General features: G+C 43.1%; 1 protein-coding gene across 2 annotated transcripts; it reads right to left on the bottom strand.

Annotated features, from left to right (window-relative positions):
- Window positions 1-686: 686 nt before the first annotated feature.
- patz1 (POZ/BTB and AT hook containing zinc finger 1) lies at window positions 687-13,371 on the bottom strand. Of its 2 annotated transcripts, XM_020055810.3 has the most exons (6): window positions 11,780-13,371; window positions 11,547-11,610; window positions 11,147-11,318; window positions 9,060-9,224; window positions 5,584-5,784; window positions 687-4,903 (listed from the first exon to the last, which is right to left on the bottom strand). In XM_020055810.3, the coding sequence occupies exons 1-6, from the start codon at window positions 13,021-13,023 to the stop codon at window positions 4,383-4,385; spliced, it is 2,367 nt and encodes a 788-aa protein (XP_019911369.2). In that variant the 5' UTR covers window positions 13,024-13,371; the 3' UTR covers window positions 687-4,382. The 2 variants fall into 2 exon arrangements, with proteins under 2 accessions (XP_019911369.2, XP_010879345.2); XM_010881043.5 differs by lacking the exons at window positions 5,584-5,784; window positions 9,060-9,224 and having other exon boundaries at window positions 11,780-13,367.
- Between the last annotated feature and the right edge of the window lie 179 nt (window positions 13,372-13,550).

The raw sequence follows: 13,550 nt of genomic DNA, 5'->3' as shown, positions 1-13,550 counted from the left end.
TGGACAAACATGAGCTTTTCTTTCAGAAACAATGACCAAGTGACCCCAAACTTTTGAACTGTATATGTAATCGTACGCTGTTTAATACTTGAAAACTCAAACAGAAAAAAGAGAAGCAGCTCTTTTTAAAACAAAGTATCTAAAAAGGAAAATGTTCACCATATCAAAGCAAGAGTTCAGGACACATAACAGGGTTGACCTAGCAAGAGTAAGACTGTGACGACACTCAACTTTTTACTGTTCTAGTTCTTTTTTTGGTAACTGGATTACAATAGCAAGAAGGCAAGTCAGGTTTTTTTGGGTGTATTGCCATGTCTAAGTACCATTTCCAGGTATGCAATACGTTGCAATACACAGCTTAGTCATGGTATATTGGCCATTTACCACATTCACTCATTCCTTAAATACATTCCTTCCAGGTGGTGCATCAGTAAATGCAAACTGGCCAGCAGGAAGTTCCTGGACGCACTCAATCTACAAGTTGTATTTTTCGGCAGTGACTACACATTCTCTATTGTTGAAGAGTCTATTTACAGTCGTAATGATATAGCTATACAAGATAATTAACATGTTATAAGGAGGAAATCATACACCAATATAAGCACAACCAGGAATAGTTTCAAATACATATTTATTTGATCCGTATCTCTGTATCAATCAGACAGAGATGACACTCAAAAACAGTGTACAAAAAGTATGCTTTTATTGAAATATGTCCAAAGGTTTTGTAACAAAACATGGAACTCAAAAAATGTTTAACTTTAACCATCTTGCAAGTACAATGATAAAATACCAAGGTAACATACATATACAAATGTACATCTTCTGTGTGTGCATGTTTTTATACGTACAAAAGTGTCAATGCAAGTCACTGCGCATGATTTACCATTTAGAGAAAGAGGTCCTTTTTCATTTTGCGTTTCAAATCTACTGCTGTGCACAATTAGTATTGGGAAGGCACTTTGCAACAGACCAACAGAATAAGACAAGACAGCACATTTAAGTATCTAAGCAATCAAACAAGAAAAACATTCTACAAACGTAAGTACCAAAACAGGTGAAATAAACAAATAATACCAACAAATCAATGAATTAGCATATGCTATATGGGCAATCCTCAGTGTGGCCACAACCACCAGTTATAATGAGGATATTCCTAAAAAGCTTTGTCTCTCACATATTCAATAAATAACAAACTGTTTTTACTCCGTCCACTACTCGTAAAGCATTACTAGTGGGAGAATAAAAACTGTGTAACATGGCCTAAACAGACTGATCGATCAAAGCCATTGGTTGTAAAACTAAACTGTAATGAGTATACAAGTGGGGCAGGCAGTCCTGTTCCTGGAGGGTCACAGGTACTGGAGTATTTTGTTCCAACCAGGCACCACACTTGACCAAATAAGCTAATTGATCAGGTCAGCCATAACCTAAATTCAACACATTGGGTCTTCCAGGTTGGTTCAATTGAAAACATAAGTGTCTCCAGCACTCCAGGATCAGGGTGGCATTTCTCTACTGTACACTACCTGGACCAGGTAACAGCACAGTGAATGACACCTGGATTTAGCTTGCTTGGCACAACGAAACCAATGGAAGAGTTCCACAAGTGCAAACCCACTCAATCTGGCACTCCAGCCGGACTGAAACAAGCCAGACTGCTTTTCAAGTACTTTTTTGAATCCAGGTACGACAACCATAGTCCGGTCATCCAGTGAGCGACCTCTCATCCCACCCCCACCCCAAGAAAAATATATATCGAGAACAGTATACAGCAGATCATGGGCGTGCACACTGAGGAAGAATGTTCAAATCAAACAGCCACCACCAAAACCTACACGGCTCTTTCCAACATTGGGAAGGAAGGGAAAATAACATTTATATATACAAGAATATTCATTGACAAAGATAAAATAAATCATTAGGTTTGATCAGTTCTATGAGGTCCTTAAGTATTTGGGAAATGACTTATGTTGTTTTTGCTCCGTACACCAGCACATTGCTTTTGAAATGATACCATCACTGTAAGGTTAGAATTAAGCTTTATTTGTGGGGTATTTTAATGTTTATTATTCCTGATAATTTTCTCATTAATAATTACTCCCAATTCATTCAGGGTCGTCAGTAGTCATGGTAGCATCCTCATTAATGTAGACATGTTTAGAAACATCTTTAGAAACACACAAGCTTGTACAGTAACACGTTTTAAGTAGTAACTGCTTGTTAGCGATATTGGACCATGTACTAAACTTTGGAATAATACCTCACAACCAACTTAATGAGGCTTTTCCAATCTGCTGAGAGGCCCATCCACAGTACTGTAACAGACTCGGGGGAAACTTGGAAAGTACCTGCGGATGTCTGCACATACAGGACCTACCATGTCCCGATTCATCTGGACATCAGTGCTACTTTCGACTGCAATGCCTTAGAGAGCACACTGCCATCACTGGGACTGGCCTAAACTGGTTCATCTCTAAGCACATGCAGTACATCATCCTTGAGTTCACCATAACCTGTTGTGTCCAACCAGGGTAAATACTAGGGCCCACTCCTTTCCTGCTCTACATTGTTTTATTTTCTATGCTGTTATTTTACAGGTACACAAGACAGAGATTTTCTTTTTCCAGAAACAACCCAGGAGAAATTATGGTTAAGCGACTTTTCACCTTGTTGTATCAAGATTGTATTTAAGACTGTGTCTCATTAGTTTTGAATGGGGAAATGCTTACTGGCATTTGTTTTATCCAGAAGTGATTGATGGAATTTAGTACTTAGGGGCCTGCCAACAAATCCAATAAAAACTTTAAACCTACTGATTGGATGAATAAAGTGCTGGGGTACAGAGCTAAAACAACAACAAAAATATATCATTATCAAAATACATTTGAACTTCACTGTATATAACAATTTCATACACATATAACAATTCCATATACATGAATGTTATATGCACTCAATACAATCACAATATAACTATAAATAAAAGCAGGAATGTACTGAAAGCAAAAGTCAAATTACTGACAAACAATTACGAGTAAAAGCCTTCTGGTTGATTAAATTCTGTGAGAAAAGCACATATATCAGAGCACCAAATAGACAGACACACAGACATTTCAGCATACATACTCTCTGTCGCTCCCCAGTAGACCTGTATCTAGCATAACTTAAAAGAGGAAAATCAGCACAGCACACTGACATCTCAAACATCAATTCATAAAAAACTGGTTGTGCACAAAGCAGACAGGGCAATCAATAAGTTAATAAAATATATTCTACATTTCTCAAGATTCCTAATAGTCAAACCTGAACTTGGTCCCTGTTGAATATCCAGAAGAATTGATTTCACATTTGTGACTAACAAATACATCTGTTCTTTCCATAATAAGAGAAAATAACATTCTCGTGTTAACAGCAATAGTTTGAGGCATAGGGTTTTATCCTTGCCCCGCGAAAGCGGATAGAATTGGCTATGATTCTATCGTTCTATTCAGAGTCGGGCTGGAGTTCCATTGTTCCACAGTTACAGAGTTGCATCGGCAGCCTCTTCTGTCTGAAGTGGAAGCTTGGGGTCAGAGGGCGTCACCGCAGCTGTGAACACCATACGTAGATAATAATAAAGCATTCCAGTCAACACGTACTGACCCAGACGTGGACATCCCATAGTTTACCAACCACACTCGGAATGATCATGAACTGACATAACAACAATAACAGCGTTGGCTAATATATGTTCATTATATGTGCGTGTTTGGTAATAGATCATATGGGCGTGGTTACATCATAAACCATAATACAAATACAATCAAAAAGGAAAAACAAGATTTACAATAAACAGCAGATATTTAAAAAAAGCTGTTATGTTCCTTAATGTAAATAAAAAACTGTATGTACATTTTGTATTCTGCTCTGAAATTGTATTGATTAACAAGAAATGTATATTGATATTAATACAGAGGGACCATGAAACAGAACAGTGACAGAACGTGATGAACGACAACAGTGAGTGATGACGCAGAGTAGTCTACAGACCACATCAGAGTAGTCTACAGACTACGTCAGAGTAGTCTAAAGACAGTCTACAGCCCACGTCAGAGTAGTCAAAAGACAGTCTACAGACCACATCAGAGTAGTCTACAGCCCACGTCAGAGTAGTCAAAAGACAGTCTACAGACCACATCAGAGTAGTCTACAGCCCACGTCAGAGTAGTCAAAAGACAGTCTACAGACCACATCAGAGTAGTCTGCAGCCCACGTCAGAGTAGTCAAAAGACAGTTGACAGCCCACGTCAGAGTAGTCTACAATGTGATTCCCCTACATCGGATTGGCCGAACAGACCTAGCTAGGGAACGATTCCCCCATGTTTCCTGTGAACTCCGGGTCACTTCCCCCCCAACTCCATCCCGCTGTGTCCTGCCTCGGCGTCCACCAGCGACGAGGCAAAGGCAGACTGGACGATCTGGAAGCCAAATGACTCCAACAGAGACATGTTCTGTTGAGGGGAGAACGGTGAGCCCAGGGACGGACCCAGCTCCCCCAGACCGGACCCCGGCCCGGCGCCCACCACCAGACTCTTTTGGACCCCATGATGGTGCACTCTGTTGATGTGCTTGTTGAGGTAGGACTTAGTGCGGAAGGTCTGGGTGCACTCGCAGCAAGGGAACTTCTTCTCTGGGGAGTCCTGGCTGGGCTTGGCTTTAGTACCAGCTGGCGGAGAACCCCCCACAGCCCCAGTACCGGCAGAGGCTCCGTTGCAGGCGAACAGCGTCGGCGACCCGTGGTCCTCTCCCTCGGATTTATGCAGAGACTTAATCTCGTCGCCGTTCGACAGCTCCCCGAACAATGTCTCGTCTCCCTCAGATTCTCCCTGATGTGAGCACTTCCCAGCATTCTCCTGCCCATCTGAGGTAATACAGCAGGGTGGGGGGAGGGGCAGGGACACAGGGGTGGGGGTTGTGTGTGTGTGTGTGTGTGTGGGGGGGGGTGTAGAGTGGGAATGTACAGGAAGGGGTGGAGTTTTGGGGAGAGCGTGAGGACACAAGGAGGAAGTTGGAAAGCAAGGGAAGGATAAGAGGAGAAAGAATTATAATGGGGTTAACACAGAGGTTACCACAGTTTAACCCAACAGATATGACTGCTCTCCAGTTGACCATCACCTGCAACATGAACACAGGACATTCTGCTATGTGCACTGATACACACACATTCCACACCGTTGTGATTCATTCCATTAGACTCAGACACTTCACCTGGAAATAAGTCTCTGATAGCGGTAGCAGACTGAACACTGTACAATATCGGACCGGAATATCTGGTATTAAACAGGCTATTGTATCATCGGACACAGATACCTTTAATAGCTCTAATCACAATACCAAAAAATGGCCTCCTCTATTGATCAGCAAACTGTAATCAACTCATTTCCAGCAAACCTTTTACTCATGTAGCCAGTCACAAAAATGTCCCAGATGTTGGTCCTGGTCCAACCAGCCCTTTACAGTGGAGCCCTTGTTACTTTTCCAATCAATTGGCCTGGCCCGGGTCCAGTCCCCACCCCCACCCTCATGCTGGCCCATACTGACCTGGCAGAGGCCCATGGAGGGAGTGGAACCCAGGCGGGCCGGCAGAGCGGCACTCCCAGAAATATGGAACCCCCCCAGGCCCTGGTTTCCCTAGGAGCAGCTCGGGCTGCAGGCCCAGGGAGGGAGGGCCGGGCTGGGGGAGAAAGCAGTGGCCCTCAGCCTCTGGGAAGGTGACCAGCAGCCGGCGACTGGTGCACAGGTCTACACGCCACGAGAGACAGACGCCAGCCCACACACAGAGTAGACGGGGGACAGCAGAAACAGACAAGGCCAGCGGAAACCACACGTCAATATAATCAGGATGTGACCCCAAACCTTACTAGGTCTTTAACTAGGGAGCTTTACTTTTCCCACTAATATATACAAAACTGTAAACAATAGTGAATGAAACTTTTTCCTGTATTACTTGCCAAGCCAGCAGACTGGTTGATCCGTTCTAGAGAATTGGTAGAGAAGCCCGGGTGTTTTTCAAGTGTCAATGGCCTCAAAATGTGATGAGCCCGTAAACTTCAATTAGGTTTCATGCAAAGTCTGAAATAACTCCCAGCGGTGACCCTACTGTTCTACACATTTTCCCACTGACAGAAGATTCTCATACCATGTCCATGCAATCTGAGCAGGGCCGGCCCAAAGCAAGTCCTGGTTGGCGGCCTGCTGCAATAAATGCCTTGGGGGGCCCCCCGCGAAGGCTGAGGCCCCAGAGCATGTTCCCTGCCAGTAATAAGGCCCTGACTACCGCTGGTCTAGAGAGTAAGACAAGTCTAAATGCCGTTTACATACTGATACATTTGGGGCTGATATAAAAGACAGGAAGATTAAATCCAACATGTTGTTTCCCATGTTATAACAAACACAACACATAGTAATAAACAAACCGATAGTAATAAATACTAAATAATAATTTTGCAAAACATCTGCTAACAACTTGGCACCCCCTTGCAGACATCACTTTGAAAACAGAGCCTTGCATTGGCATTTCTTCTCTGTTCAATTCATTTATTTCATTAAGTTTCAGGTCATTCTTATTGAATCTGTTTCATTAGCTCCGCCAGCTCACTCTAACCCAACTACACTCTGAAAAGCGCCTTTCAAACGTTTCCTCTGAGCTATCCTCCACACAGGATCCTCCATGAAACCGTTTTCTTTCTAGACTCACATAGCCTTGACCAGGGTTCTGTCCATGAGAACCATGTCTCACATGTCTCACACTGTCACACTGTCTCACTGTCTCACATCAGGCCAAAACAGCTGACCCGCGGTTCTGAGTGAAGATGCGAGGAAATGTGCTGTGGTCAGACACACTGTACTGGCACAACCAATGCTGTGGTATCTTCGAGGGGGGGAGATTTACAACTCAGATTACAATGATTTTAGATCAGAGATAGGTAATCGTTAGAACGTCCATTTCTAGAAAAGAAAACGAGCACATGGTTTTAGCCTAGTACCTAAACCTCGATCCCTACAATGCTTTGGCTCTTTCTTTGTCTCTGCAAGCGTCTGACGTAATTGTACGGCCAAATCCATAGGCTGCTGCTGGTTGCCATGGCAATAATAGTTGAAAAAAGCTCCATTGAATCCAGAGAAACATTGCATAGCGCAGTATGACTCAATAGACATGCAAAAACATTTGTGCATCATTTGGCCAATGACCACGAGGCAATGGAGATGACAAAAAACAGCGTTTTTAGACAGCATTCACATTGCCATGCTGAACACAGGGAGTATGGCACTAGAGCATATTAGGCTATACATAGTCTGAGCTTTTCAGAGCTCAAACTGAAGAGCAACAATGACTCAGGAAAACGGGAAGGCATTCACATTTCTTTGTTGTGGCTAACGATTAAATAACAGACTCCCTGACAAACCCGCGACGTCCCAAAACTGACCACCAGAGGGCACTGCGGAACTGGAGAAGATTCCAATGCAATTACGTTTTGTTTCACCTAGACGATTTCAGCTTTAATTCATAGAAATAAGCCTACGCCAAGTCTAAGCCTAATCAATTAAAGATGCAGGCCACAGCTGGTAAAAGTGGCATTAATCGAGACAAAAAGGGCCCCTGAAAACGTTGTACCATGTCATGTACATACCAATTAGAGCCCTGCATCACCAAAACCACTCACTTTCAAACTTGCGATTGATAACTGAGGCATGATAGTGACTGTACTTCTACTTCTATGGATAACTGAGGCATGATAGTGACTGTACTTCTATGGATAACTGAGGCATGATAGTGACTGTACCTCTACTTCTATGGATAACTGAGGCATGACAGTGACTGTACCTCTACTTCTATGGATAACTGAGGCATGATAGTGACTGTACTTCTACTTCTATGGATAACTGAGGCATGATAGTGACTGTACTTCTACTTCCATGGATAACTGAGGCATGATAGTGACTGTACTTCTATGGATAACTGAGGCATGATAGTGACTGTACCTCTACTTCTATGGATAACTGAGGCATGACAGTGACTGTACCTCTACTTCTATGGATAACTGAGGCATGATAGTGACTGTACTTCTACTTCTATGGATAACTGAGCCATGATAGTGACTGTACCTCTACTTCTATGGATAACTGAGGCATGACAGTGACTGTACCTCTACTTCTATGGATAACTGAGGCATGATAGTGACTGTACTTCTATGGATAACTGAGGCATGATAGTGACTGTACTTCTACTTCTATGGATAACTGAGGCATGATAGTGACTGTACTTCTACTTCTATGGATAACTGAGGCATGATAGTGACTGTACTTCTATGGATAAATGAGGCATGATAGTGACTGTACCTCAATGGATAACTGAGGCATGATAGTGACTGTATGTCTACTTCTATGGATAACTGAGGCATGATAGTGACTGTACTTCTACTTCTATGGATAACTGAGGCACATATAAATACCCTATTACGCATCCTGGCTAAATTGGGACATTTAAAACATTTGTTAATCCCGAAGGTCCCAGACTGCATCTTTAAGTAAAAGGTCTCCTTTTTACTAGACTATTTCACATGGTCTTTCTGTTTAGTAGAACACAAAAAGAGGAGCTCCTTAATCAACTTCCTCTTCACCATATAAGCCATGCAGAGGAGCAGACAACTACACATGCATGCAGATAGAAATGGTCTAAAAAGCTCTTCGTGGACATATAATCCAGGAGATCCAAATTGGCCTGGTATATGTATGGCATATCCTCTGAAGTCAGTATACCTACTGTTAGCTGTTAAGGTGCACAAAGAGCAGATGGATCCCATAGCATTAGCATTAATGCAGAGTATAGCATTAATGTATAGGAATTGCCTGTATGTGCTACATAGGTGTGTTAGCTTGTGTTTTGGCCAAGCTTCAAAGACAGATGCACATGGTTTCCCCACTAGCAGCAGCAGAGCATATGATGATCAATACAAAGCAGGAGGAGAGACACAGCCTATGCTCTGGGGTCAGGGGTGGAACAGGGTGGAGCTTGCCTTCCACTGCAAACTGGCGCTCCATGTGGTAGGGGGTGCCACCGTGTGCCTGCAGCTCCCCGCGCGGCGCAGGGAAGGCACTGTGCGCCGGGGCAGTGGCAGGGAGCAACGGTGAGCCGTGGTGCGATTTTACGTGCACCTTAAGGTAGGACGCAGTGGAGAAACCTGGAGACCAGGAGAAGAACACAGAACAAAGCGGGGAGTGCACTACATACCCAGACGTCCCCCCGTTATGTACCCAAAGAGGACTGCGATGTGAAGATAAAAACACCTCTTTTACACATCTACCTTTTGCTGTTCAGTCTGGTGTATACAACCCTGTTTCCAAAAACATTGGGACTCGGTGTGAAATGTGAAGACAAATAGAATGCAGTGATGTGCAAATCATTCTAACCCTATATTCAATAGAAAATAGTACAAAGACAACAAATCACACGTTGAAATTGAGAAATGTTATTGTTTCTTGAAAAACATATGACCACTTTGAATTTAAAGCCAGCAACATGTTTCAAAAAAGCTGGGACAAGTCAACAAAAGACTGGAAAAGTTGTGTAATGCTATAAAAAAAAAATATTGTGGAACATCAACTAATAAGGTTAATTGGCAACAGATCAGTAACATGATTGGGTATAAAATGAGAATCCCAGAGAGGATGAGTCTTTCAGAAGTAAAGATTGGGAGGGGTTCACCACTATGTGAAAGTCTGAGCAGGCAAATAGTGCAACAATTTAAGAAAATAATGTTTCAAACCATTGTCAGTGAACAGAGTACGTTGTAGCATCCACAAATGCAAGTTAAAAATATACCATGCAAAAAAGAAAGCATACATAAAATGGGGGTGCATTAGTGCACACGGCATAGGTGGCTTGCACATCTGTGAGGGCACCATTAATGCTGAACAATATATACTGGTTTTGGTGCAACATATGCTGCCATCCAGACAACATATTTTCCAGGGAAAGCCTTGCTAATTTCAGCAAGACAATGCCAAACCACATTCTGCACGTATTATACAAGCATGGCTCTGTAATAAAAGTGTCCGGCTGCTAAACTGCCCTGCCTGCAGTCCAGACATGTCACCCATTGAAAGTATTTGGTGCATTAACAAGAGACCCCAAACTGTTAAGCAGCTGAAATCCTATAAAGCAAGAATGGGAAAACATTTCACTTTCAAAACTACAGCAACTGGTCTCCTCAGATCCCAAACATTTACAGAGCATTGTTAAAAGAAGAGGTGATATGGTATTTACAATGGTAAATATGCCCGTCCCAACTTTTTTTGAAACAAGTTGCTGGCATCAAATTCAAAATACGCATGTATTTTTCCTAAAACAATAACATTTCTCAGTTTCAACACTTGATATGTTGTCTTTGTACTATTTTCAATTAAATACCGGGATAAATGATTTGCACATCATTGCATTCTGTTCATATCTGCATTTTACGCAGCATCCCAACATTTTTGTAAACAGTGTTGTATGTTTTTGTAAACTAAGCTATTGGATGTAACAGCAACCTGCAAAAGGAACATTTAAGCACAATTACCTTCCAAGGCATGGGAGAATATAAACCCACAATAAGAAACAGTCGACACTGTTCTCCATTAGTCTGTTAGGTCCACCAAAATAATTAAACAATATCCCCCCAGGTAAACCAATACAAAAGAAAGTCAACCAAATACAATATCCTTTTTTTGATTAATGAGACCACAGACATTAACATAGTGACTGTATAAGAGAATTCAATGACATAGGGGAGCAGAAGAATGTTTGAAGAGGAAAACTGAACGAGAACCATGGCCAAACAACAGGCAACCCCTGCCAACACCAAAACTAGCCATAGGTTCTGACTGTAGGTCATGCGTTTTTATGCTAAAAGAAACCCAAATGATTGGCACCGGATGAGGTCGTTCACGGTTACTACAGTATTCAGACTAAACAGTACAAACAGTTGTAGCAACATACCTATACCACACTCAAAGATCCAGGTTAACAAGAAAAACGTGAAAATCGGAGGAACAACAAGAAGAAGCTCCTGCTCTCATGCCAGGTAATGTGGGTGATAACACACAGTAGGCCAAAGTTTACCTTTGTTGCATATGCCACAGTAATTGTGAGGTCCTTCACTGTGTTTTTTGAGGTGGTCGGTCATGTACGCAGCCCGCAGGTACTTCCCACACACCTGGCACGGAATCTTGTCCTCGTGGCAAGCCAGGTGAGACCGCAGGCGATCTCTTGTAGCAAAGGAGGCATTACAAATCTGAGTAACGGGAGGAAAAAACAGGTAAAAGAGCATGCCCTCACATATACTGCATATAAAAACAGCACATAGTTAGCAGTAAACGCTCAACCAAATTGTAATGAAAACAATAATCATCACACAATTTTGCAAAGGCACAGATCTGGAGCATGTTGTTTATTCATTGTCTTTATACTTCATCTACGTGCACTCTATGGCACTAAGGGGACTGATTTGCTATTGTCTCACCTGGCACTTATGGGGCCTCTCTGTGGTGTGAACCTGCTTGATGTGTCCATTCAGATGGTCTGGCCTGAATAAATCAAACATAGGAATGTTGAGACAGCACTGACTCTGAATAAGAAGAACTTGTATCTTGACATTCCCACCAGGACACAGGCACTATACTAGAAAACAGGTATAATAGGAAATGTCCACTAACTGGTAGGAAAGGCCTAGCACAGCAACGGCCCATAACTCACCTGGAAAACCCCTTTCCACAGCTTTGACAGACGTAAGGTTTGCCCACAGATCCATCATGTGACCGCACATGGTATGACATCCTGTCCTTGCGCTTAAACCGCAGGCCACAGACATGGCAAGCATACGGCTTTTCGCCAGAATGCGACAGTTTATGTCGGTTCAGGTGGTAAACATCGCGGAACACCTTTCCACAAATGTCACAGCCAACGTGACGTCTCGTCCTTTCGCGCTTACGGCCGTTATCTACTGCTCCATGCAGGGGCATGCCGTTCTCCAACAGTCCTGGCTGACCAGAGCGAGATATCAAGGTAGGGCCTCCTTCAGACAAGTCCTCGCAACCTCCGCTACTCGCGCCGTGACTGGACGGTCCATGCTGCGCTTCGTGGTTTCTCAACCGCACAGCCTCCGTAAATGCTTTGCCACATACTCCACAAGGAAAAAGCTGCTTAATGTCTTCTTTAACGTCAACTGTGGTGTGATTGTAATGTATAGGTTCCATGACTGTCGCTTTCTTTGGTCGTCCCCTGCCTCTCTTGGCGCCCGGAGAGCCCTCTTCTTGGAACGGGTTCCCTGTCATTTCTAATGGAGACACGGGCTGCAGGATTGGCATAGTGGACTGGGGGCTGCTATCCGATGTGACAGTGTCATTGGCATGATTTCCGTCCAAATTGTGTGTTTGCCCATTGTTGGTAAATAGATTATTGCTATTCGCCAACAAGCCATTCTCATTTGACATGTTGTCTACCGTCAATGTGAAACCCAATTCTGTGCCCCCCGTGGCACGAAACAAACTGACGTCGCCTCCTCGAGAGGGTGGAACAAGAATTTTTACATTGGACTGTTTGATTACTTCTTGGCATATCTCGATGACAGAACGCATAAGAAGAAACTTAGCAGCTGTCATCAACTCGGGGAAACATTCCAATCGTACCACAATCCTAGAAGTGTAGGCAAAGTCCAAAATGTCTTTAAACACTTTAGGGCTTATCGTATGCATCTCGAGTTCTTTTGCCTCCCCGTCGCCCTCTGTTTGACAACCAAAAACGGACTCGAAGTACTCGCTGCACGCCGCCAGTACCGCCTTGTGGGCAGGGAAGCTCTCTTCACCAACGCGTAAGATCACATCGCAAAACCTGCCTCCATCTTTTCTCTGAATGTTGAGGTTGTGTAGCATCTCCGCGCTATGCTTGCTCACCTGATAGGTGTATGAAGAATTCCACGACTGCTCCGCTATTCTCTCCATGCCGTATTCATTAAACTTTAATTTGGGTTAGTATAGGGGTTGCCAAACAAAAAGTGTATACAGCTCAATAATCCAGGGAAATTAAATAAAAACACGACGACGACCACCCCTCCCTCTCTCTTTAGCATCTAAAATGTTAGCAGCGGGGAAAAATGGCAGCCCCCCAGCTTCCTGTGAACTTTAACCTTACTCGTTTCGAAGCGGGGGTTCTACATTTTAATTTAACTTGGATATGAAGTGGGTACAACCGGTACGACTCGCGTTTAATAAAGTATCCAGAGTAACCCACGTACAATGTTCTCAAATTTGACACTATTGTCATTTTAGACTAGCTATATGAATACGTTAGTAACATCTCTTCCTGGTTTCTTCCTTCACTCACAAGCCCCCTCCCCCAGCTAGAGACCGTTGAAAGGGTTTCTGAACTAAATTGTTTTGCAAATGCAGTCATTTGAAACACAATTCAAAACAATTTTGATGCAGATATTTGTAAACGGAAAATAATCATTCTGATAATATTGTTATGG

Source organism: Esox lucius, chromosome 17, assembly GCF_011004845.1.
Source record: "Esox lucius isolate fEsoLuc1 chromosome 17, fEsoLuc1.pri, whole genome shotgun sequence".
Taxonomy (NCBI): Eukaryota; Metazoa; Chordata; class Actinopteri; order Esociformes; family Esocidae; genus Esox; species Esox lucius.
Note: the sequence above shows the minus strand (reverse complement) of the source record. Positions and strands in the feature narration are given on the sequence as shown.

Excerpts from the sequence above, each read along its gene's own strand:
- patz1 (XM_020055810.3), bottom strand. The coding sequence starts at position 13,023 with ATGGAGAGAATAGCGGAGCAGTCGTGGAATTCTTCATACACCTATCAG. Across the intron at positions 11,611-11,779 it reads TGTGGAAAGGGGTTTTCCAG|GCCAGACCATCTGAATGGAC; the intron begins GTGAGTTATGGG and ends TGATTTATTCAG. Across the intron at positions 5,785-9,059 it reads GCGCCAGTTTGCAGTGGAAG|ACCTGTGCACCAGTCGCCGG; the intron begins GCAAGCTCCACC and ends CGTGGCGTGTAG.